The sequence below is a fragment of the Prinia subflava genome, chromosome 13 (genome assembly GCF_021018805.1).
Source record: "Prinia subflava isolate CZ2003 ecotype Zambia chromosome 13, Cam_Psub_1.2, whole genome shotgun sequence".
Lineage (NCBI taxonomy): Eukaryota > Metazoa > Chordata > Aves > Passeriformes > Cisticolidae > Prinia > Prinia subflava.
The window spans coordinates 19,058,587-19,084,176 of NC_086259.1; the positions used below are offsets into that span (position 1 = coordinate 19,058,587).

The 25,590-nt window shown below is 62.3% G+C and overlaps 1 protein-coding gene across 4 annotated transcripts in view; it reads right to left on the minus strand.

Annotated features, from left to right (window-relative positions):
* The window catches only part of GSE1 (Gse1 coiled-coil protein), a 98,842-nt gene that overhangs the window by 10,815 nt on the left and 62,437 nt on the right, over positions 1-25,590 (minus strand). For all 4 annotated transcript variants that reach the window (XM_063410331.1, XM_063410335.1, XM_063410332.1 and 1 more), the window contains exons 3-4: positions 4,439-4,657; positions 1,002-1,201 (exon numbers count right to left, since the gene is read on the minus strand). In XM_063410331.1, coding sequence (XP_063266401.1) covers positions 1,002-1,201; positions 4,439-4,657 — 419 coding nt within the window. The remainder of the gene's footprint in view (positions 1-1,001; positions 1,202-4,438; positions 4,658-25,590) is intronic.

The window sequence follows — 25,590 nt, forward strand, 5'->3', positions numbered from 1 at the left end:
AGGGCCATAACCCAGGGGTCAGCCCACAATCCCCCCGGCACCCCCCGGCATCAGCACCCCCCACAGGGCCTCAGCCGCCTTCCATCAGCTTCCAGCCCCGGTGTCAGGATGAAGGTCACTCCCTCCAGCTGGGCAGGGGCCCCTGGCAACAGGGAACAACTTGGGGTGACAAGAGACCCCACGGGATCTGACAATTAGTGAGGAGATGTCCCAGCAAGACAAGTTTTGGTTTAAAAATTATTTTTCATTGCACCTTCTCCGTTTAGCAGCTGAGGAGGAGGAGGACGGTGGCACCCACAGCATCCCCCACTCCTGCATCCCATCCTACCCTGCTCCCAGCCCCTCCAGGGCAGGGCCAGCCCCCAGGTCACCACAAAGGGTGCGGTGTGTGTCCCCCAGGCCGCCAGCTCTGCCGCCTGTGCGGAGCTCATTGTGCGTGCCAGGCTCTGCTCTAATTACCTCCCGTCCCCGGCGCCACGCTGCGAGCGCGGCTCCGCCAGACAACCCCCACGCTCGGTGAACCCCGCCCCGGGGGGGACACCGGGGGGGGACACGGGGGTGACACCGGGCTGGGGAGCGCCCCACGCACCCTCCCAGCTCCCCGGGATCGCCGTTCATTCCCGCAGCCCGCCCCCGGCGTTTCTCATCCCCTAGCCTCGCCTCTCCCCGCTCTGTGGTTTAATTAGTCTTTCCAAGTGGCATAATCCCCCCGGGAATCTGCTTGTAGCATGCGGAGGAGAGGAGAACCACTAACGATGCTTCTTAATTAGCTGCTCTCCCCCTCGGCCCCCCCCACCCTCCTCCTCCTCCTTCCTCAGGCTGCCATCCCGGGGATGATGATGGCAGCAGGGGGACGATGGCAGCCCCGGTGACAACGCCAGCTCGGGGACACGGCAGGGAGGGGAAGGCACCAAAGGTGGGCAGCCCTTGGGAGCCGTGCAGGATATCCCACACCCTCCATCCTTCACGGGGGGCCGGGCAGCCCCCAGGCACAGCCATACCTGTCTGCCCTCGCTCCTCCAAACCCCATTGACCGTCTTGGTGGGGGCGATGGTGACGACGGGCGGCGTGCTGGGCACGCTGTGCCCGCCCGGGGGCACGATGATGGGGCCCATGGGGCCGCGCTTGGGCGTGCTGGCGGGGGAGCTGTGGTTGGTGGCCGGCGAGGACACCGGGGACGACTCGCTGCTCAGAGAGGACCCTGGAATTAAAGCAGAGATTGAGATAAGTTAGGGGAACAGCAGAACTGGAGGGAAGCGCCCTCTGAAGGAGCTGCAGGCACTCCTGACAGGATGCCTGGCCGCAGGGGTGGGGGACTGGGATGCACTCGGGCTGCTCAGCATCCTGCCAGAGTCCCGAACTGCAGCCCCGTCCTCCCATCCCAGGGGTTCCCAGCGGTGCTAAAGGCTCCACCCAGCACGGTGGGATGGGGCAGCCTCTTGCTGCCACCCAACAGGGACTGCCAAACCCCCAGTCCCACAAAGCCCCCAGGCACCAGTGACACCGATGTGATGCCAGCCCCAGATGGCCACATCTTCCCAAGGCAAGCCCAGAGACTCCTTAATCCAGCTGCAGAGGTTGTCACGGACATGCCAGGGGCTCTGGAGACACTGGGATGAAGGAGTGACTCCCTGAAACCCTTGGGCAAGGCTTTGGTTTCATTTGCATAATACATCTGTACTTTAACTTATCCCCACCCCAGGGATGCTGGCCATATTTCCAAAGGAAAAATAAACATGGAGTGAAAGTGGAGAACAGGAAAAGCAAAGAAATACAAATCCCACATGAACCAGGGCACCGGGAGCCTGGTGCCTGCTCCACAGAGCACTTCCCACTCCTCAAACCCAGCTGGGGGGCTCTGAATCCCCAAACTCTGCTCCCTCCATCCCAGAGTCTGGGTCAGGGGGAGATTCCAAGAGGCCAGCAGGGATCAGATGTGGGAGAGTGAGGAGTGGGCAGTGGTCACGGGATGAGGTGACAGCGACGGTCCCAGGCAGGGCACGGACAGAGGCCCTGGCTCTCCTGAGTTTGCAGGGTGTCACCTCACCATCCAGATGTGCCAGGCCAGTGTGCCAGCCCCCTCTCCTGAGTGTGCAGGGTGTCACCTCACCATCCTAGCATGCCAAAGCCCCTCTCCTGAGTGTGCCAGCCAGCTCCTGTCCTGTGGGGACAGCAGCCTGCTCCCGGAGCTCCTCACCCTGCACCCCACCTCCGTCCCCTCACCCTCTCCTCACACCAGGAGGGAGGCGGGAGGCTGGGAATGCCGGGGGAAGCAGGAGCACGCCCGGGCAGCGGGGGGATGCTGGGAGGGAGGGAGGGATGCTCCAGGAGCACGCCCGGTGGGAAGGATGCTCAGCGGAGCAGAGGCCGAGCGCAGCATCCCGCCGCCGGCCGCCCTCCCTGATTAATTATTCCCGAGTCGCTCCGAATCGCTTTCATTTGAAGAGCAGCGAGGCTGGGGGAAGGAGAAAGGCTGTCCCCGACAAAGGAGGCCGATTTGACACCCACTGAAGTCTATCTTGTCAGCGCAAGGCCAACAACAATTAGCAGCCTAATCCCCTCTGAGCTGGGAAGCCATTACTCACCACGCGATAGCGTTAACAATCAATACCATCACAATGAGCCCGGCAATTAATGAAGCTAAAGTCTTACTTCAGAACCTTAATTCTCGCTGTGTGGCTTTAAACGGGAGGGTTTGTGATCGTTATAATTAACTGGTGGTATTCAGCCAGGAGTTAGTCAATGAAACTAATCTGGATTGGAGATGACAAGAGGCACAGTGTGATGGTGTCACCTTTGTTTTCTGACCTCCCGCTTCCCACTCGGCGATAGCAGATTAGCAGCCCGGGCTGACAGGCAAATGTAATTAACAGCTGAGACCCTGATGGAGAACAGGGAAAAAAGAAGGGAAGGAGGGGTGGAATAAAACCCACCCTGCGGACAGCCCCGGGCAGGACAAGAGGCAGCAGCCCCCGGGCAGGCGGTGGCTTTGTGGGGCTCTGCTGGGAAGGAGTCAGTCAGGATGAGCCTTGACAGTTTGGGATGCTGTGGAGCAGCAGGATATTCCCTAGGGATGTGCCAGCACACCTGTGAGCCCATAAAGCAGGAAAAAACACAGTGATCCTGCGTGGATCTGGCATCTGCCAGAGCGGGGCATCTCCCGAGGTGGGAAGTGGAGTGAGCATCTCCCGTTGTGGGAAGCGGGTGAGGATTTGAGGGAAAAGCAATTCATTTCCTGGTGCTAAAAACCACAGCAAGGAGAAAAACCCTCTTCCCAACACACACCCAAACCCACACGGAGCAAAAACCTCTGGGATGGGCCACGTGAGGCACCCAAATGGGCGAGGGAGGGGTTTTTGCAAACAAACCAGGCAAGTGTTAAGGGGAAATCCAAAGGGAATGTGGCTGCTTCTCTCCAGTGCCACAAAATCCATGCCCAAAGCTGCTGCTGACCTTTGGGATGGGCTGAGCTGCACAGGGAGGGCACAAGCTGTGGGGTGAGAGGGGGAAAAAAAAGCAAAACAATTCCCCAAACTCAATCAGTCGCTCCAAAGGAAGCAGATGGGTTCCAGAGGAAGCATCTGGGAAAAACCAGGAGCTTCCAGTGAGGACGAAGCATCACCAAGGCCTGGTTCCCTCAGAGTTACAGGGACCTGGGATCCCCACACTTTTCCTTGGGAGCAGGCAATGCTTCAGGTCGTGGCTGTGCCAGAGATTTTTAGGGCTGCAAGGAGGATCTTGTAGATGATGTTTCCAAAAGGGATTTTCCAAAAAGAGCCTTGCAAAAGGGGTCTTGGGAAAAGGATTGTGCCAAAAGGAATTTTTAAATAGGGTCTTCCAAAGAGACTTTGCAAAAAACATCTTGCAAAGGGGTTGGGTGCTTTTTTTCCAGGGATCAGAGTGCCCAGGCAGTGGGCAGTGATCCAAGGGGAGCACCCACTGATGGAAATAGCAGGGATAAAGACTATTCCATCCCAAACTGATGATTCCAGCAGTCTCCTGAAACACTTCCCAGTGTGTATGGAGCCCCAGTGATTCCCATGGGATACACTCCATGTGGCAGGGGGACCTCGGGGTGCTCCAGAAGCAGCTCACACCCAGCACCCCACACCCAAACAGAGAGAAGGGGGTGTCATGGAGCACGTGGGTGACAAGAGCTGGGCACCTCCCGGGACTGTTCCCTTGGGAAATTTGGCTGGAGAAGCAGCAAATTTGGGGAACCTCTGGAAAAAGCAGCGTGGTGGGAGGGAGCAGGGCTGGTCGCAGGGTACAGCGAGTGACACAGCACTCGGATTACTCCGGATGAACTGAATTCCCAAACTGCCCCCTGGAGACGCCACGCCGGGAAAACGCATTAGTTGGGAAATGCAGGAAAACACCGTCTCCAGCTGCAGGGAACAGCAGCAGAGTTTGTCCCTGTCCCTGTCCCTGTCCCCACCTCTGGGCTCCTCGGCTTGCTTGGCGAGCTTGCGCAGCGCGGCGGCGAAGCTGGAGGAAGGTGCTGCCTGGACGGACAAAGTGCTGCTGGCGGCGGGGCTGCCATTGGGGACGATGGAGCCGTTCAGGGGGGACGGGGTCAGCGGGCTCACGGTGGCGGTGGTGCGGGTGGCCGTGGAGAGCATTCCTAGGGACGGCGACTTCGGCTCATGGCTCATGCCTGAGAACGAGAGAGACCAGGTTAGACACGTGGAGATGGGATCCTCAATCTCCCCCAGCGACAGCACCTTTCCTCCAGCTCAGCATCCCACCCCAAAACGCACCCCGAGTTCAGGCAATGGGGGGAGGCGTGTCCCAGCATTGCACAGCCCTGCTGAACACCTGGGGGATGGAGCAGCAGGGCTCAGCAGAGCTCTGCAGGGATGGACAGGGCGTTCTGGGGGTCACGGGGACTTCAGCACCCCAATGCAGGTGATGGGGAGAGGCGCAGCCCCCTGACTCGCATGGTGCTGCCAAAACCCAAAGCACCACTGCTGCACCCCTAATTGCCACTACTGCACCCCCAAATCCACGCCACTGCACACTCAAATCCCCACCACTGTACCCCTAAACCCCCAATATTGCATCCCTGGATTCCCAGCACTGCTGCACCCCCAAATCCATGCCACTGCACACTCAAATCCCCACCACTGTACCCCTAAACCCCCAATATTGCATCCCTGGATTCCCAGCACTGCTGCACCCCCAAATCCATGCCACTGCACACTCAAATCCCCACCACTGTACCCCTAAACCCCCAATATTGCATCCCTGGATTTCCAGCACTGCACCCCAAAATTCCCACTGCTGCATCCCTGGATTAACAACATTTCATCCCTCGGTCTTCAGCATTGCACCCTCAAATCCCCAGTAACACATCCCTGTATCCCTTAAATCCCCACCACTGCACCCTCAAAACCCCAAAACTGCACCCCTGGATCGCCAGCGCCTCATCCCCAAGTCCCCAGCACAGCACCCCCAGCTCCCCACACTGCACCTTCAGATCTTCACACCCCAAACCCCCTCCACTGCACCCCAAAGCGCTGAGGTGCTGCAGGGCACGGTGACCCCAAAAGCGAGGTTCAGGTGCTGAGCAGGAGGGCTCAGCCCTCCCCGAGTCCCCCCAGCTGTCACACCAATTGCTCCAGGGCTCTCCACCTCCCAAAACAGCAACTGCTGATGTCAGGCCCCTTAAAATAGACTTCACCCAGCAGCTTCATTAACACCAGCCTAAAATTAGCCCCGCTCCCAGGTGGGCAGGAGGACGGGGGGCAGGGGGGGTCGTGGGGCAGCCCCCAATTCCCAGCAGGCCTGGAGGCAGCCCGAGGCATTGAACACCTGGAGCATCCGCAGCCGAGGGCGGATGGAGCATCCCCGGAGCATCCCACGGCAGCGGCTGGCCAGGGAGCGCCGCGGGAGCCGGGGGGGCACGGGGGGCACTCAGCGTTGATTAATCTTTGCCCCCCGGCCCCAGGAGAGGCGGCCGGCGCGGCGGCGCGCTCCCCTCTGCCCTCATTATACAAGCATTTATTAACTCCGGTGCTCTCAGCCATTGACTGCCGCCTTGTCGACACGCTCGGCTCATGTAAATTCATTACCAGAACAGCTGGGAAGCCAACCCGCCACGCCAGCCTGGCCCCGGCACCCCCGGGCTCTGCGCTGGCACCCCGGGCTCTGCTCCAGCCCCGGGTGAGGGCTCGGTGCCCCCCTCCCCCGAGAGCCTGCAGCACCAGGCACCCACGCACCATCCAAAGGGGACACGGTGCTCCAGGCACAGCCTGCAGCTCCCATGTACCCAGGCACTGCCCTGCATCGACCAGGCACGATCCTGCATCCCCAGGCACTGCCCCACAGCCTCCAGGCACTGCCCCACATCCACCAGGCACGATCCTGCATCCCCAGGCACTGCCCCACAGCCTCCAGGCACTGCCCCACATCCACCAGGTGCAATCTGGCATCCCCAGGCACTGCCCCACAGCCTCCAGGCACTGCCCCACATCCACCAGGTGCAATCTGGCATCCCCAGGCACTGCCTGGCATCCCCTTGGCACAGCCCTGCATGCTCTCAGCACTGCCCCACAGCCTCCAGGCATGATTCTGCATCCCCAGGCACTGCCCCACAGCCTCCAGGCACTGCCCCACATCCACCAGGCACAATCCAGCATCCCCAGACATTGCTTAGCATCCCCTTGGCACAGCCCTGCATCCTCCCAGCACTGCCCCACATCCCCCAGGCACAGCCCCAAACACTTCCCAGCTCCTCCCCACCTATTAACCCCACCCAAGCCCCACTTCCAGCCCCACTCCAGGCCTGGGGACGCTGTTCCAACCTTCCAGCGGGATCAGCAGGCTGGCACACGGGCACGGGGCTGGCGGCAGGGCATCGCCCGTGTGATGCTCAGCTGATCCCCGCGGCCCCAAACGCCTCCCGGCCAACTCATGATCCCGGTGGGATTTGCCAGGCCAGTGCAGGGCGGCCGGGAGCGGCCGGGCAGCGTGCGGGGAGCTCGCGTGCCCCCCGGGCCGAGCTGTGCCGCTGCCCCAGCCGCGCTCCAAACCAGTTCTGCCGCTCCCTCCCGGTGATAAAATCGGCGCCTCCGCCCCGGCTGGGGCCCGGGCAGCGCCGCTCACCCGCCGTGCCCCGCCACCCCTGGCGTCCGTCTGTCCGGGCGTCCCTGGGCTGCTCCGCGGGACAGCTGCCAGCTGGGGAAACTGAGGCACGGAGAGCTGGCTGGGCAGGAGCATCCACACGGGGATGGGATGGGGTGGGATGTGGGGCTGCCACGCTGCATCCCCCCATCCCTCCGGCATCCCGTCACCGGCACGGCGTGGGTGCCACTCACCCCTGAGGGTGGCTGGGGACGCCGTGACGCCCCACGGTGAGGTGGGGCCCCCTCAGCTCTGCCCCTCCCCGGCTGCTTCTCCCAGCAGGCAGATCCGTGCGGAAAAACAGGTCAAGTTCAGTGCCTGGAGCAGCCCGGGGTCATGGCAGCGGTTGCCTCACCAGGGCGGGGAGATGAACCCCAAAACGGGAGACGCTGTCCCTCCACTGTCCCCAGCCCTGTGTGGGTACACGGCTGGCACTCCCATGTACCCCTCCCTGGGAAACTCACGCCTGTACCCCACACCCAGCAAGGCAGGGGGGCTGTGGGGACACCTGGGTGCCCCGCTGAGGCCACAAGGCAGCGGGGAGCAGGCGATGCGTCACCCCGTCCCCGTCCCTCCCACAGCATGTGCCCGGGCACAGCAGCACAGGGAGTGTCTGGCATTCCCGGTGCCTGCTGGCTGCGTGCCCGCGGGAGCAGGCACAGGAGGAGGAGAGGGGATGGCAGGGTCACCGCCACGCTCCCCCCTGTGCCGCTCCTTCCCGCAGCGCCGCACACGGCGCCCGCCGCGGGGTTGGCATCTCCAACGGGACCCCAAAGCCCCGACCCTGGAGCGGCGCTGCCGCTCCCCCGAACCCCCGCATCCCCGGCTCAGGGCTGGGAGCCGGGAGCTGGGAGCGTGCCATGTTCTCTCCATCTGCTCCTGATGATGCTGGCGGGTTTTTTGGCAGCGGGAGCCTCCTCCGGCAGCGAGAGCAGAACCAGTCTGGCTGCCTGGTGGGGCTGGAGACAAATAAAACCCCTTGGCAGCCGCTGCGGGCAGGCAGGAGCGGGCAGCGAGGGGCAGGGATGGGCTCCCAGCACCCTGAAATCCCCGGGCACGGGGTTCTGCCGTCGGGAAAGGGGAAGTGGGCAGGTTTAGCACCTTGGCTCCCGATTGCCCCCTTCCCGGCACCTTGAAAGGCCTCTAATGAGCGTGGAGTGCCCTTGGGAGCAGATTGCCATTGAACTCAACCTGCACCAGCCGCCCGCTCTTACAGCAGCTATTTTGAGCTGCCGGGCTCCCAAGTGCTGGAACTAATAATTTATTACCAAATACGATCAGGCAGCAGCTCCAGCCCCTGGCAAATGGAGCGGAAAAAACCCCAGTGCGGCGGGAGGCCGAGGGAGCGGGGAGGGACGAGCATCCCACGGGATGGATCCGCACCCACCCCTCGGCACCACAGCTGGGACGGGGCCCGCCTGGCCCAGCCCTCTGGAAGGCTCCACCACGCTCACCGCCGGTGGCTCCCCGAGGGATTTGGGGTGATGGGGTCCCCCCTCAGCCTTTCCCCCGTCTCGCAGCGCCTCCGCTCCCGCTCCGGAGCCGCATCCAGCTGCACGCTCCGAGCAGGAACAGCTGCTCTGCATGGATTTTCAATGCTAATGGCCTCGCGTTTGTCAGCCCCCCTTCCCTGTGCCTGAACGCAGCGGGCAGAGCCCCAGGGTGGAGGGCAAGGGGCCAGGGCCAGCGCGTGCCCACCGTGCCCCTGTCACACGCCCTGTCACCCCCTCCCAGGCAGGGGACACAGGCAGAGGGGAGCAGCTCCTCTCCCGGTGGTGCCCTGCCGAGCCGCCGCACGTTTTCCACCCCTCATTAGAGCAGCTCTGCCGCCGCACCTCCAACATGCTCCATTAATTAATTAATTGATCGATCGGAGCCCGCGCTCCTGCCCTCCCTCCCCACTTCCCAGCACATGGCTGAAACGAAGGGAGGTGGCAGGGCTTGGTGTCCCCAAGTGTCCCCAGGCACGGAGGGATGCAGGCACAGCCTCTGCCTGATTTTAGGGTGCTCACAGCAGAGCCCAGGGCCCATCCTGGGAACATCCCCCCATTCCCTCAGAGGGCCTGGATGGGCTCCCCTTGGTGGGAGAGGGTGGGATTTGGATCTCCCCATGGCACCGAGCATCCGGCGCTGTTACCCGGCTGGGCCTCCATCGATCACTCCTGCATGGACCATTGATCTGGCAAACGACAACAAGCAAACTAATAAGAGCTCGTTTGGAGGGCGCAGCGCAGGGGATGGAGCGATGCCGGGTGGTTTCTCTCCCTTCCCGGCCTTCCCATGCCCAGCCAATCTGCCCTGGGAGCCTTCACAGCCCTCAGGAAATCGAGCCAGGGAAAAATGTACTTCAAAACAACTTTCTGCACTTTCTGCCTGTTTTGAAGCTGAGAGCTTGGAAAATCAAGCCCCTGTGTCCCAAGGGTGCTGCTGGGCCCTGAACTCCCCTCTGCAGCTTCAGGGCTGGGTTGGCAGGTCCTCCTGGCTCCTATGCCCAGCTCCAGGTGCCAGCTGTCTGCTGAGGATGCCTCTGCTCTGGGGGGAGCGGGGTACAGCCCTCACCCCCTCACAACCGTGTCCTCTGGGGATCGGTGGCTTTGTGGGGCCCTGGGCACTCCATGGAGATGCCAGGCATGACCTGGGAGAGACTGGGCATTGCACTGGGATACTGGGAATTGCCTGGGAGAGACTGGGCATTGCACTGGGATACTGGGAATTGCCTGGGGGAGACTGGGCATTGCACTGGGATACTGGGAATTGCCTGGGGGAGACTGGGCATTGCAGTGAGATACTGGGAATTGCCTGGGGGAGACTGGGCATTGCACTGGGATACTGGGAATTGCCTGGGAGAGACTGGGCATTGCACTGGGATACTGGGAATTGCCTGGGGGAGACTGGGCATTGCACTGGGATACTGGGAATTGCTTGGGGGAGACTGGGCATTGCACTGGGATACTGGGAATTGCCTGGGAGAGACTGGGCATTGCACTGGGATACTGGGAATTGCCTGGGGGAGACTGGGCATTGCATTGGGATACTGGGAATTGCCTGGGGAGAGACTGGGCATTGCAATGGGATACTGGGAATTGCCTGGGGGAGACTGGGCATTGCACTGGGATGCTGGGAATTGCCTGGGGGAGACTGGGCATTGCACTGGGATACTGGGAATTGCCTGGGGAGAGACTGGGCATTGCACTGGGATGCTGGGAATTGCCTGGAGGAGATTTGGGAACTGCACTGGGATGCCAGGTACGGTCTAGAGAGAGCTGGGCACTGCACTGATGGGCACTCAGTGGCACTGCCAGGCACTGTTCGGTGCTGCTGGCATTAAACGGTGCCACCGGGCATTCCCCAGTGCTGCTGGGCACCCCAGGGAGGCGGCACTGGGCATTCCCAGGCGCCACAGGGCACCGAGCATTCCACGGAGCCGTTGGGCAACACCTGGGTGGGAGCCAGGCAAACACACGGTGCTGCCAAACCTTGCCACGGCACAGCCCCAGAGCGGGCACTGCCTGGCACACCCAGGCCCCCTCCCGTGCCCACGTGGCCGTGCCCCCTGTCCCCGCGTCCCCAGGCTGGCGCAGGCGTGCAGAAGCGGCGCATTGTTTTGGGCGCAGGATCCCTTGCCCAGCAGATGGCAGGTATAACAAAGCAGCTTGCTGCGGCCAAGCCAATTATTTATCTAATTATGATTTACCACTTAACCACATGATCTTTCTGCAGAGTTGTAGGCAATTAAAACCGGGGTGATTATGTGGATTATGCAAATCGGCTGGAGCCGAGCGAATAAAATTGGAGATTAGAGTTTCACGCAGGCTGGATCTTGCATGGGGCAGGTCCTGGAGGGGCAGGGGCAGGGCAGGGGGGGCTGCAGAGAGGGCCAGGGGGCTGCAGGCAGGGTGGGGAGCCAGGACTCAGCCAAGGGAAGGGCTGCAGGACACAGCTGGGAAGTGCCAGGACAAGGTGAGCAGATGCCTCGTGCCACCCCCCTGCAGCATTGATGCCACAGCCAAAAACTGCCCCCATCACGGGGTGGGTGCCCACAGGGGACCCCCGGTGCTGGTGGTGACTCTGCTGGCACCAGGGACCCCCAGCATCCACCCCAGCTGCACCCCAAAGAGCAGAGAGGGGTTCCACAGAGCAGCCCCCACCCCTTACCCCACCACACCAGGCCTCAGGGGCAATTAACAACAGGTACTAACAAGAGGTATTAATAAGGAGTGCTAATAACGGGCATTAATAACGAGTATTAATAAGGAGCATTAATAACGCCGCCTGGCAGATCATGCCTGGCTCGATATGAGATTTATGGATGGCGTGAAGTCCGGAAATACAGGAGCATTAATGGTAATTCCTCGTGTCCTAGCAAAGGTCACAGGCAATCTCCATCAATCCCGCTGCAGAGCTGGGGGTCTGGGCAGCAAGGGGGGGGCCCGGCAGGATGGGGGTCCCCCCTGCACCCCCGGGCTCCCCCCTGCACCCCCAGGATCCCCCCTGCACCCCCGGGATCCCCCAGCAGTTTCTGGTGGTGCAGATGTCCCAGCACAGACCAGAGTGAAGGTTTTGCCTTGGGATAAGAAATCATCCCTGGCAAACAGCGAATTTGCTGTGTGGATTTTCATCTTCTCAATACCACTGCTCCCAATCAGTGCCCCACACACCCAGCTTTGAGCTATGAGATCTTGTGGAGGTCTTGGGAAGACCTTGGATCTCTCCAAGCCTGGGAGCACCTGCAGTGTCACCAGGGCCACCTTGATGGGTGTTTCCCTTTTCATGGAGCCCCACAAGGAAATGAGGAAGGTTTGAAGGAGCAGAGATGTCCCTGGAGCCAGACTCTGCTCGGGACAGGGACACGCTGCCAGCACTGGTGGGACAGATCCAGCACATTCCTCATTGCAAGGAAGATCAACCAAAACCCCAGCGAGGGGAGCAGACCCCTCTTCTCCTCCCACGCCGGGATTTAGGGTGATTAACAGCAGTGATCCCATGTGCCGGTGCTGGGAAGGCCAGCCCGTGCCCCCATGAGCAGCATCTTCCCTTTTCGCCTACAGTAATCCTCAGCCTTTCGAGCAAATTATTAAAATTCACTTATATTTAATCTGCCTGCTGGAATTAATTGAATTTTTACGCTTGGCAAATGTCAGTGGGTGCACGCTGCCTCCCGACGGGGACCCGGCTGCAGGTGCAGTGGGCACAGCCCGCGGCTCTCGCCACTCCCCAGGGACAAATCCGCCCCTGGGACAGGGGACAGGGTGCCCGCAGTCACCCCGCATCCTCCCAGCTGTGCAGGAATGCTCAGTGACTCCAGGCACACTCCAAACCTCCCTGTGGAGGGAGGCTCCCCAAATCCCTTGGGATTCTTTGGAAGGGGCACAGGGAGCCCCTCTCTCCCTTTCCCACACTGTGCTGGAGATGCCAGCACCCTGCCTGGCATCGTGGTCGCCCTGCGGGTGATGAGAGCCTTCCTCCCCTCCCCATCCTCCTCCTAGCAAATTGCCAAAGCATCTAATTTGCCCGCTGGGAAGGCCGAGGGAAAAGAGCCTCTATTTTGCCGGTAATAAGCCCTCCAGACAAAGGCGGGATGAGCCATTCAGCGCCGGGAAGGGGGAAGGGTCCGGCCGCACTCCGGAGCCGTGCCAGGGCCCCGGGAAAGCGGGAGGGCCAGCCCTGGGACACGCACACAGGACGGGACACCCACCCCAGGATGACCCCGGGATGCTCCCGAGCTCCTGGATGGGCGGTGGGATGGGACACGCCAGCCACGGCCCTGCAAAGTGCCACCAAATCCCAGCCCCGGGTGGCCTCGCTCGCTGTTGCCCCCGGGCACGGCCCCGTTCCCCGCTCGGGGATGCTCCTGTCCCCGCTCGGGGATGCTCCTGTCCCCGTTCCCCGCTCGGGGATGCTCCTGTCCCCTTTCCCCGCTCGAGGATGCTCCTGTCCGGGATGCAGAAGTTCACGGTCGAGCGCGGAGTTCACGGCCGGCAGGAGCCACGGGGGACCCCGGGCCCCGGCGGGCAACTTCCAAACTTGACTGGCGCTTGCCCCCCTCCACCGCCCGCCCGGGATTATCATAAATTAAGACGTAATTACTCCATGGAAATTTACAGCACAAAGCTGCGGCGCTAACAAGTGTGTTTGGCGGCACCGGGGGGAGATACAAAGCGCTATTGTCTGGCAGGCGCCAAAAAAGCTGCTCTGCCCCCAAACCCGCACATCCCGGGGACAGGGAGGAGGGTGGCGATGGCGATGGAGCGGCAGCAGCGCGGGGAACCAGGTTTGTTTGACTCCAAAAGGAGGGAGGGCCGGGTGAAGGCTGCCCGGGGTGATGGGTGCCCTCCAGGCAGGTACCACGGCTCTGCTCCCCAACAAAGACATCTCCTTTATTCCCTCAAATACCTCTCAGCTCCCAACCGTGGGTGCTGCACCCAGCAAAACCCCCCCTCCAACCCCTTTTCCCCAACTCCAGCACGCACGGGGTTAAAACTAAACCCCCTGGGGACCTGGAAGGGGGGGGACGCACATGGGGACCAGTGCCAGCGCTGGCGTGTGTGTCCCCCCTCCCGGTGCTGCCACATTCCCCCAGCTGTCACACGCATTAAAAAATAATAATCATCAACGTGGCAAAAAAAAAAAAAAAAAAAACCAAAAAACAAAACAAAACAAACCAGCCAACAACCGAACCCAACAAAACAGTGCGAAAAAATTCAGGCGGCTAAAACAAATCCAGCAATAAAGGAGCTGGGATCCTCGGGAAAGCTGGCTGTGCAATTAAGCAGTTTTCTGCTGTACGCCGATAATCACCTAATTATACTATTAATGACAGTTCAACCTGCTCGGAAATAAAAGGACATTCTTCCATAACAGGATGCCAGCTGTTTGTTACAGATGTCAAACATCTTTAAAGCATTATTATTAAAAGAAGGGGGGAAGGAGGAAGCTTGGGGATGCTGAAGCACAGCCGTCTTTCCCCCTCGAAGCATCCTGCGAGGGATGAGGGCGGGGTTTTGGAGTGCAGCCCCCACTTCGAATCCGGGGGAATAATCCGTCAGGGGGGGCTTTTCGGCGGGGGTCGATGTTTGGAGTCATAAATCCCCCACGTCGGGCTGGCGGCGAGAGGCGCCTGGGTTTAATTAAGCGCAGCGTTTGGGAAATAAAAGTTAAAAACCGATCATAAAATTAGAGGGAGGGGATGCTCCTGCTGCCAGGCCCGGGGCAGGGCTGGCCCCGGTGCCACCGGCGGTGCCTGGAGCGCGGCGGTGCCCGCGCACGTGCCGCGGTGCCGTGCCAAGGAGCATCCCGGCAGGTGCCGGCAGCCGGTGCCAAGGCGAGGGAGAAGGGGGGGACACAGAAAGGCAGCACCTGCTCCCCCTCAAAGCCCCGCGGTGCCCTTTGGAGGTTCGGAGGTGAGCGGTGCCCGCGGTGCCCCCCGGGGATCGGGGTGCCAGGAGGGCGAGGAAGGGGGGACTGTGGCAGGGGTGCCCCGAATCGCTGGCCAAATTCCTGCCGGGGTGATTCCATCTCTCCCCCGGCAGCTCTGTGGCTTCGTGCTGGCACAGCCGTTCCCGGGGGACAGCCGGGTGCCCACCCGCCGTGGGGTGATGCCAACGCTGGCGTTACCCACCCACCCAGACACCTGCCTTTGCGCCCTGTCCTATATAGCTGCCGGCAAATCTGCCTGTAAAAGCATCAGGAACCAGGTTTAGCCTGGAAATAAAGAGATTACGGGGGGCGGGGGGAGCGGGGGGGTGGGAAAGGAAGGAGGAAGGGAAAAGGGGGTGCCTGGGAATAATTCACCCCCTCCCGGCTGTGTGCCTACTGATATGCTGGGTGCCTGCGGGGCCATGGAATGAGCAGGATGGCTGCGGAAAGGCACAGGATTTTGGGGATGCCCACCCACCCACTCAGAGCTGGGGGGCTGTGATGGAGCCCCTGCCCAGGGCAGGACCCCCGGCCCCTTGGCACACGCTGGGCTGGCACGGGCCCCACTTGCCAGGCAGGATCCAGCAGGAAAAAACCATCTGGGAAGCGTCCCCCGAGCTCCGAGCAATGCCCCCAGTCCCCCCCTTCCCCTGGCTTCCCTCTTCCCCCCTCCCTTCCTCAAACCATCACGGGGAAGCTGGAAAGTGGTTGACATGGTTGCCATGGCGACTGAATTTAGGACTGGCGAGAGGAGGAGGAGGAGGACGGTGGTGGGGTGGGCAAGGGAGGAAGGCAGGAGGACTTCCCGGCACCCCAACAGGGCTTGGAACCCCCCGGCATCACCCACCCCCCCCCAGCACCCCACCAACACCTCCTCATGCACCCCTCGACCGCACACACCCGGCGAGGATGAGGAAGGGTATCCCCAAACCCAGCTGGGGGGATGCCAAGAGTGGGGCTCAGCCCCGAGCACCCCAAACCCAGCCTGGGGGCGACTGTGCCCGCCCAGCGCTGCCGAGAGCCGCCGGTGACTCACACCTCGCGCCAGCGGCACCCGCTGAGCGGGTGTTTACGCGGCATCACCCGGCTCCTTCCATCTGCTTTGATCCAGGGGCTAAATATTCCCGGCCCCGGCATAAAAATAGGAACCATTTGGGAAGGTCCTGAGTCAGCAGCATCCGCTGCCGGCACCCACCGCCATCCTCCCTGGCATACCAGGCGCCCGCCGGGGAGCCCCAGGGCCCCTCGGTACCTGGGGGATTTGCCGGATTTGGGGACATTCGCAGGCAGGGGGAACCCCCCAAAAGCTGTGTGTATCCAGGTGCCACCCTTGCGCCTGCCGGAGCAAACAGCCAGGCCCTCCGGGGGTGCTCTGTGTCCCCGAGGGGTGCCGCTGTCCCCAAAGGAGGGTGGTGTCCCCGAGGGACGCTGACACCGGCCAGGGGGTGACAACTGCACCCGTGTTATCTCAGGGGAGACCAGCCTGAGCACGGTTCCCATTTGGACCAGCAGGGACAGGGGTCCCTGCCCTGTCCCCTGGCTCTCAGTGACACCTGATGGCAGGTCCCCACAGCGCCCGGTGTCCCCTGGCAGCCGGCTGAGCCCCGGGGCACAAATCCAGGCTCAGCACCAGAGGCAGACAGGGGACAGAGGCATCGGTGGCCACAGGGATAAAAGGGGACAGAAGCATCAGTGACCAGAGAGACAGAGGTGACAGGAGCATTGGTGAGGTGACCAGAGGGATAAAAGGGGACAGCAGCCGTGGTGACAACAGGGACAGAAGCTTCAGTGACCAGAGTGGTACAGGGGACAGGAGGATTGGTGGCCAGAGGGATAACAGGGAACAGGAGCATCAGTGACAAGAGGGGACAGGAGCATTGGTGACCAGAGGGACTGAGGGGACACGGAGGAGCCGGCTGGATCCCGGGTCAGCCATGCTCAGGGAACAAGCCACAGAGGAGCAAGGAGCGTGTGACACGGGCCACGGCCAGGCAGCCCCTGCGGCGGTGACAGTCCCCAGCAGGACTCGCGCCGCTGAGTCACCGCCACCAGCCCCGCGCTGATGAAACCCCCGCGAGCCCGGGGCAGGGGGAAGGCTCCCGGCTCCATCTGCTCCCACCCGGGCTGGCCCACCGGCATCTCCCGACGCCCGGCAGCTGCCGCCAGCGATCCCGCTGCGTGCCAGCGCCTCCAGCATCGTTCCCCCCTAATTGCTTTAAACCTCGCAGCCCCACACTTCCATGTTCCTCTCCGGCTTGCTTTTCTCCTCCGATTTTGTTGTTCCCCCTCCTCGGAGGCGCTCGGCCGGAGCAGGGTTTTCCAGGGCACAGGAATTAGTGCATCAGCCACAACGGCAGAACCAGAAGTTTCACGCAACAGGAGCTGCCGCCGGGAACCCCGGCTCGACCGGCGCGTGCTAAATATGGAATTTAAGGGGGGAAAAGCCAACCCCAAACCCGACTCCCTGCACCTGCAGCCCTCGGAGAAGACCTCGCTGCAAGGCTCCGAGGCAAGGCAGGAATCACCCAGGGCTGCTGCAGGCGGTGGAGAAGGGCGAGGAGCAGGCGAGGCGATGGCGTTTGGGGGGAACACGGGGAGAGGGATCCCCACAGCCGGCACGGAGGAGGGCGCAGGGTGGGAGCAGGGTGGGAACGCTCAGGGTGCCACAGGAAAGCGGGTCACCCACGTCCCCACCGTGGCACAGCGCTGGCAGGGCATGTCACAGCACAACCCTTCCCAGAGCGGGGGGACCCCCAATTCGACCCCGGTGCCCCTCGGCCGCCCTTCCCGGCTCGCCTTCGTGCGCTCCGGCGCAGGCGCGCCGGCAGAGCCGCTGGCTCCGGTGAGAACGGCCACATGCCAAAGCCATTTCCTGAAACAAACAGCCATCCACGGGGGAACGGCCACGCGTGGGCACCCAGCCCCGCACAGGGCCCTCCCGCTGCTCCCCAACTCCGGGAGAGCGCCCTGAGCCCGCACCCCGAGCCCGCACCCCAAAAGCACCTCCGGATCACGGCCGGGGCTCCCAGCCCGAGGCTGCATCCGGAGGCTGCGCCCCGAGCGTGAACCCCGAGAGCACCCCGAGATCACAGCCCGAGCTCACAGCCCGAGTGTGCCGAGTGTACAGCCCCGGTGAGCACCCCAAACACGCACCCCGAGCCTGCACCCCACAGCACCTCCAGCTCCCACCCTCAAGCACCCCAAAGCCCCCTCAAAACAGTCTGAGCACACACCCTGCACGCACCCCAAACCCCACCAGTGCCCCCCAAACCCCCCCCGGGGATCCTCCTCCCTCTCCGGCTGCCGCGGGGGCCGGAGCTGCCGGCTGGGGTGGCACAGCAAACTTTGGTGCCCCAAATCCCCGTGCCCTGACAGCGATGAGGCTGGCACCCCAAAACACAGCACAACCCGCATTTCTCCCCATCCCACCCCGGCCAGAACGCCCCCGGCTCCTCGGGGAGAGGGAGAAACCCCCAGGGCGAGGGAGTGGCAGCAGGAGAAGAGAGGGGGATCCAAGCACCCCGAAACACCGCAGTGCCGTGCCGGGGCTCTCTGCTCCTCCCTCTCCCCCCGACCCCAAAACCTTTTATAAGGTGCTGGAAGAAAGTGAGTTCACCCCCAAATCGCCCTTGGCTGCCGCTGGCTGGGGCGGACAAAGGGGAGTCCCCGGGTTGGGGGGACCCCGGGGGGAGACCCCGGAGTGGGGAGAGAGGGAGTGCGGCGGGCTGGCGGCAGCATCGCTCGGTGCCTTACCTGGTAAGTAATAGAGAGGTGGTTTCAACCCAAACATGATTTATGTTACAGTTCCATTGCAGCCAGGGAGAAAAAAAAAATTAAAAAAATAAAAATAAAAGAGCCAACGCGAGGAGGATGTGTCAGGAAGCAAGAAAAAAAAAGGAGAAAAAAAAAGGAAAAAAAAGAAAAAACCCCAAAAATTAGCACCAAGCCACACGGAGGGGGTTGGAAAAATAAACCAGAGGCGAAAAAATACGGTGGAGCGGGGAGGAGGAGAAGGAGGAGGAGGAGGAGGAGGAGGAGGAGGAGCGGGGGGAATCAAGTGCGTGGGGGGAGGAGGAAAAATAAAAATTGAAATAGCAGCGAGCCCAGGGCGCCGGCGGAGGGTGGCGGTGGCGGCTGTCACCGGCGGGGCCAGGGCAGGAGCCTGGCTGCCACGCGTGACGCCTTCCCGGGGGTTTTCCTGCCGCTGAGCCCCCAGCTGCCAACCGCAGGCACACAAAAAGCCAGCGACGACGAGGAGGAGGAGGAGGATGAAGAGGCGGTGGGACCCTCGGCGGCAGGGAACGCACCCCCGGAGCAGTGCTGTGGGGTCGCCCCCAACGCTGGGGAGGGTGCCGGGGGCGTGGGGCGGGTGACCCACGCGGGGGTTGCGGGCCGGTGTCCGTCCGTCCCTCCCTCCGTCCGTCCGTCCGTGCGTGCGGCCGGAAAGCCCCGTCTCCGCGGGCTGCGCCAAGGCGGGCGGGCGAGAGGCGGCAGACTTGCCCCTCGATCAATTTTCATGCAAGAATCATTATCGGTAAATTGGAAATCTGGCTCCTTGACAGCAGATTTGTCTCCCCTAATGACGGGGAGCGGGCAGGAGGGCGGCCGGCAGCTGCTCGCCCCGGCACCCTCCGCCCACCGCCCGCGTCCCCCGGGCTCCAGCCTTTGGCCCCGGCGGTTTCGGGGGAGGGGGTGAACCCCCGGGGCGCCCCGGGGAGCAGCCTCCTTCCCCCTCACCCCCCCCGCTCCTCCCCCTCGCCTACAGACGGAATAATTTTAAATTTTTCTTTCTTGCCTTTTTCTGTTTTCAAACAGCTGCCGATGCGGCGGGCAGGGGGCGGGTTGGGGAGGGGGGGGGAGAGAGATGTAAAATAAAAATAGGCAACCAAGCCCCCCCCCGCCCAGTCGCTTCAGGAGGGAAAATTAGGAAATAAAACAATAAATAACCCAACTTTCCTGCCTGCCGGGAGCTGCCTGCTGCTTCACAAAAGGCAGGCGAGCAAAGCCGCCTGCCCCAACCCCGGCGCGGGGGGCTGGGGGCGAGCTCCTGCTGCCCCCCCCTCCCCAAAATCCCCTCTGAGCCCCTAAATCCCCCCACGGCGGCCTCGCTGGGCGTCGGGGGCTGTAATGAGCCGCCCGATAGGATCTCCCCCATCCCCTCTCCGCTGATGCATTAGCAGATCCGGGAAGACATGCTTGCAGGCAAATAGGGCTAATAAATGCTATTACGGGAGCGCGAGGGAGGCTGGAGATCCTGGCTGCACCATAGTAACGAGGGCCCGGCTTAATTTGCTTTAAGCAAACGATCAGCCAAGGCGGGGTGGAGAAAGGAGGGGACGGGGTGGAAGCGGGGGGAGCGCCGCTGGCTCCAGGCACGCATGGGCGCGCTCCCGCGGGCACGCGCTTCCCGCGGGAGCGCGCCTCTGGCGGGAGCGCGCCCCCGGGGGTTACATGCGCGCCGCAGCTCCCCCCTCGCAGCGCGCCCCCGCCCAGCTCCGTCCCTCTCTTCCCAAACTGGTTTTAACACCAAAGTTCACCCGGGCGACGTGTGATATCTCGCCCCTGCAAGAGAAGCCACATCCTGTGTGATAATGGCCAGCCCTCCCGACAGCTTAAAGATACAGAGACCATTCCCAGGCGCCCGCTGCCTGCCCCTGCCTGCACCCGAGCGCGGGGATAGGGGACACGGAGGTCACGGTGTCACCCCAAAACCATCCAGCCATTTTCAGGTGGCCCTCGTCTGCTCCGGAGCGTGGGGACACAGGGGCATGGGGGTCACGGCATCACCCCAAATCCATCCAGACATTCCCAGAAGGCGACTGCCTGCACTGGGTGTGGGCATGGGGGTCACAGCGTCACCCCAAATCCATCCAGACATTCCCAGAAGGCGACTGCCTGCACTGGGTGTGGGCATGGGGGTCACAGCGTCACCCCAAATCCGTCCATCCATTCCCAGGAAGCCACTGCCTGCCCTGCCTTCATCAGAGCGTGGGCACAAGGGGGAAAAGGGGGTCACAGTGTCACCCCAAACCTAGCCAGCCCCATGGCTGGGCATGGATGGTTGGAGGGGGTTTGTGAGAGGTCCTCTGGCTGCAAACGTGCACACTTCTGTGCACACACACAGGTATCCCTGCACTCCCACCCTGCCAGCCGAGCTCCCCAAAATCCCACTCGGCAGAGACAGAGCCTGTGCAAACCTGCACCTTCCTCCTCCTCCTGCTGCTCCCCCCCTCCCCCGTTAAATATTGCTTTCCCGATTCCAGGTCGGGGGATTATTATTATGTCTTCTCTTCCTTCCTAACCTACATCTGTCAAGATCGGCGCTGGGAGTATTTCTGGCCCGTCCCCTGAGTCATCCTCGCTCGCGTCCCGCTCCCTCCCAGGCAGCTCCCCTGTGTCACCGCGCTCTGCGGGGCGCTGGGAGCTGCTGCTCCCACCCCTGGGGTGCTGCTCCACCGTGTCCCCCCCACCCTGTCCAAACCCCCCTCACACCTCACTGGTGCACTCTGTAATGTCACTGATGGGGTGACACACCTGGGGGTGCCCCAAACTCAATGCCCCCCCTGCGTGGGTGCAATGGGGACCCCCCACCCCACGCTGGGGACGCTTTGAAGTCACCATGTCCCCAATTCCCACCCAGCTCCCACCTCGCTTGCAGAGGGATTGGATTTGCTGGGTTCAGGCAAGCACCGGGGGACCCCTCCCCTGCTCCCCCCCCCACGGCAGGAGCCGTAAAAATTAATTTGCAAACATGTCATTACACAATAGCTGTGCAGGCAATAAACCTGTAATTACAGGCGGCTGGGGGAGCGGGCAGGCAGGGAGGGGAGGCCAGGGAGGGGAGGGAGGGCAGACCTGCCTGCCAGCTCCGGTTTTGGGGTTTCACCCCCCTCGGCCCCCACACCCCCCTCCGCTGCCTTTATTCATTATGCAAACGAGAATTGCTTCACTCCTGGAAGTTGGGCTCCACTTCAAAGGGGCGCCCTGCCTGCTCTCCCCGCCCTGCCTCCCAAAAACCCCAACACCCCGAACCAGGAGCACCCGTTGCTCGGCCGGCGTGGGGAAACCGAGGCGCAGCGGCTGCGGGGCAGCCCCGTTGGGAAACCCTTTGCGACATCGGCCCAACCGAATTATCCGCCACCCTCCCGGGATGTCCCCACTTTGCGGGAGACCCCCCTGCCTCAGTTTACCCACTTACCACCCCGCGGGAGCTGGCACGCCGGGCACCGGCCGAGACACCCGCCCGGCCACCCAGCAGCCAGCTGGGCCACGCCGCGCCTCGCCCCTCGTTAGCGGGAGAGCCTGACGAGCCTGACCCACTTCCCCGAGCGCCGGGAGGATTAATTGGTTCCTTTGCTCGCGCGAAGCCGCCGGGAGCTGGGGCAGGTGCCAGGCGGGATTAGCAAAGCATGAGAGCGCAGCTTGCGGGGCCGGCCCTGCCCACGCCACCGCCGCGGCCCGGACAGCCCCGATCGCCACCGGGACACCCGGCCCTGCGGATGCTCGGCCTCCCCACGGGCCTCCCCACGGAGCGGGACGTGGTTCTGCTAGAGACACCCATCCAGCCTGTGCCCCCCAGTGGGATGGCCAACCCCAAGGGATGCCCGCTCTAGGGAAACTGAGGCACATTCCCTGCATCCCAGCACCCTGGAAGCATCCAGCAGTGGGGACACAGGTTCAAGAGGAGCGAGCGGTTGCCTCCCATCGTAAATAAGCAGCTCAGCGATGATTTCCTGCTCTTGTTGACCTTTGACTATGCAGAATAAAGACATAAATCCATATTTTAAACCCATCAGAGCGCCAGCCAGGCCCACAAAGCCATTTACAGCCTGCGATTTGGACGGGGCAGTGAGCAGGAAAGCGATGGTTTCTCGAGGTGACATTCCCCAGGAGGGAAATGAAGTGTTTTATTTGCAGATATATAGGGCACGGTCGTTCCTCCGCTTCCCCTTCCCTCCGCCCTCGGCTCATAAATAAAACATACGGCCGTGTAACCGGCTAATTACGGGAGGATGGCAAAACCCTGCCGGTCGCTGGGAAAAGAAATCAGCTTTCTAATCAGCCCACTTTCCTCCCCATCTAACTTAAGGAGAAACGGGCATTTCGGGTGCCGGGCTGGAGCCGAGACTCTCCGGCGGCTCGTAGGCTCCCTCTGGGGCTGTGCACCCCGATCCCTCGGGGCAGGTTTGGGGTTGCTTTGGATTGGGAGGGGTTCAAGCTGCTTCTGGTGTTTTGTTGTTTTTCCCCCGGCTGGGAAAAGGATGTCTTTGAAAAGTCTAATTGTTCCTTACACATTAGATACATTAATGAGGTCTCTGATCAAGCGGCTGGCTCTCCGGCAAGGAGGCTTCAAGTAGCAATTTTCCATTTGTGTTTCAAATTTTAATGAATGTTCCTGTCTCCGGCTGCGATGCGCGGTGATAATCCGTACGGCTCGGGTCAGCGCCGGAGCAGGGGCTGCCGCACGGGAGGGCTTGTACAAGGGTTTGATTTCTTTGGGGAATAGTTCATACAAAAAATGGTAATGGCAGAAGACAGTCTTCCTTCCCCCTCGGTTGCCAGAGCCCAAGAGCTACAAATCAGAGGGTTATTATTTCTTTCCGATGTCCCTAAAGTATCCTATATCTTTAGCGGGAGAGTAAAGTTCAGCCCTGATAAGATTGCGGCGCTGGCTGAGAGGCGCTTTGCCTTTCCTCCCGCCTTGTTTTTCCTTCCCTCCACCTCCATCTCTGTCCCTGACGAGGCCAGCGGGGTGTCCCCAGGGCCACCAGCCCACCCCAGGGCCCTCCCAGTGCCTCACATCCAAGGGCCGGATGCGGAACCCACCCCGCCAGGACAAGATTTGTATAACCTTGTTTTGGCATGCCTGCCATTAACTTAATTTAACATCCATATTGCCGCTACTTAATTAAATAGATGAACTCATTTTACATTTGCAAGTCTTAATTCATCCTGAACAAAATTGGCCATGTTTCGTTCTTTCTACGCTACCAGCTCCCCGGAACAAATGACTGCCTTTTGTAGTTAACTGCTAGTACAGGTTAAAAGCTAATTAGCAGCCCGGGTTGGGTGTTAACTTCCTTATTTATCACCCGGCGCCACTCGGTGAGCGAGGGGGCGCGGGCTGGCACTTCCAGCTTCCCGCGGGGTCGGGGCAGCGGCGCTGGATGCGTGCGGGATGGCACCAGGGCAGGGCCTGACCATGGTGCAGGGCTCAGTGCAGGGGGCCTGGCGCATCGTCCACGTGTGTAGGATCCGTGGGGCTCGGCGTGTGTGCGTGGGGGTGCTCAGCACACGGTCAGTGCATCATTTTCAGCGCATGTTGCTGGACACGCAACGCGTGGCCGCGTGTGGCGCGAGCGACGCGGCGCGTGGGACACGCTGCACCGCACACGGCTCGTGGCGGGTGGTGCACGGGGCTCGACACACAGCGCACACGGGCCTTGTCACAGCGGTGCTCAGCGCATCACACAGCGCCCAACCATCCCCCAAGCACCCAAACATCTCCCTGGAGAGCACCCCGCCACCTCACCAACCTACCAAGCCACCACGGGCTCTGCCGTGGCCAGCACAACCTCCCTGGAGGTATCTGGGGAGAGCCCCCAATGCCAGCACTGCCCTGGTTTTCCAAGCAGGCTCCCACGCAGGCTGCTCAGGGGGTGCCCACACCACTCCAGGTGACACCTGGAGGCTGCCAGGCCTCACCACATCCCACCCATGCGCCCTCCGTGTGGCACTGGCTGAAGCGGGGGCCACAGCAGGGCCAGGGGACACAGGGGACGCTGCCAGCAGGGCAGCTGGGCTGCGCTGCGCCTGGCAGGAAGCCGCTCCAGGAAGGCTCATCTGGTTTGACTAACAAATCGCTAACTGCTTCCCCCGAGGCAGGTGGAAGGAAACAAGCTCCGCGGCTGTAAACAACCACCCCGGCCCCCCGCTTCCCACCCACGGCCCCCCACAGCCCTTCCCAAGCACTGGCCAGGGGCAGGTTGAGGCAGAAAACACTTGTGCAACACCTCCATCATGCTCTGATGCAAGCCCTGCCGGTGGGACAGGGCCCCCTCAGCCCCTGCCCCGAGCCCAGGGATGCCGGCACCCTGGGCAGGGCGTGGGGTGACACAGAGCTTGCGCCAGCCCTGCAGGACAACACCTCGCTGGCGCCTGCCATGACATCCCAGCTGCCGGCGTGACTCAAGGAGACGAGCCAAGGTGGTGGCACGGGGCAGCCGGGGGCAAAGGCCACCATGCTGGTGACACTGCCATCCCTCTGCCAGCACCAGCCAGTGCAGGGGATCCCAAAGAGCAGCGTGCCCAGGAGAGGCAACCATTGGTGATGGCACCGGTGATGTCCAGCGTGGCTAACGGGGACGTGGCGGAGGTGGCGTGGGGACAAAGTGGCGGGAGGGGACTGATAGGCATCTCCCTGGCCTTGTAAACCGATCTGCCCCCACCTGCTGAAATAACAGCGAGGGGAGGCGGCTCTGGTTACCGGCAGTGCCGGGGGCCGGCTGGGTGCCAGTGCCCTTGGCCGAGGGCCAGGCAGCTCCGCGGGCAGCAAGCAGGGACCCCCGTGCTCCCCCCTCGCCGCCGGCACCGCACGGAGCTGCTCGTCCCGCTCCCCGGCGTCGCCACCCCGCCTGCTCCCTCCCCACCCGGTATTTCAGGTCTGGCACCCAAGCCGGCGCCTTCGGGAGCCAGCGGTCCCGCAGGGACATCACCCCTGCCCGGGGCCACCGCTGTGGGGATGACAGCAGCCACGCCGCGTAGGAGCAGGAGTGACTCTCCGGGTTATCCCGAGCAGTTTGGGCTGTGCCCTCCTTGGCAGAGAGGGGTCAGAGGCAGGCGGCACCAGGATAAGGAGCCAGCGTGGCCAAGAAAGCAAAGCCTGGTGGTTGGATCCAGCCCCTTTGGGAGAAGGGATAAACGCTCCCAAGTCCCCTCGTTCCCCCCAGGCCCCACCAGGACCCCATCCCAAATCCCTGCCATCAGCAGAAGCGGAGGAGCGGGGCCGCACGGAGCGAGGGTGATAGATAACAGCCCTCTGTGCCGGCG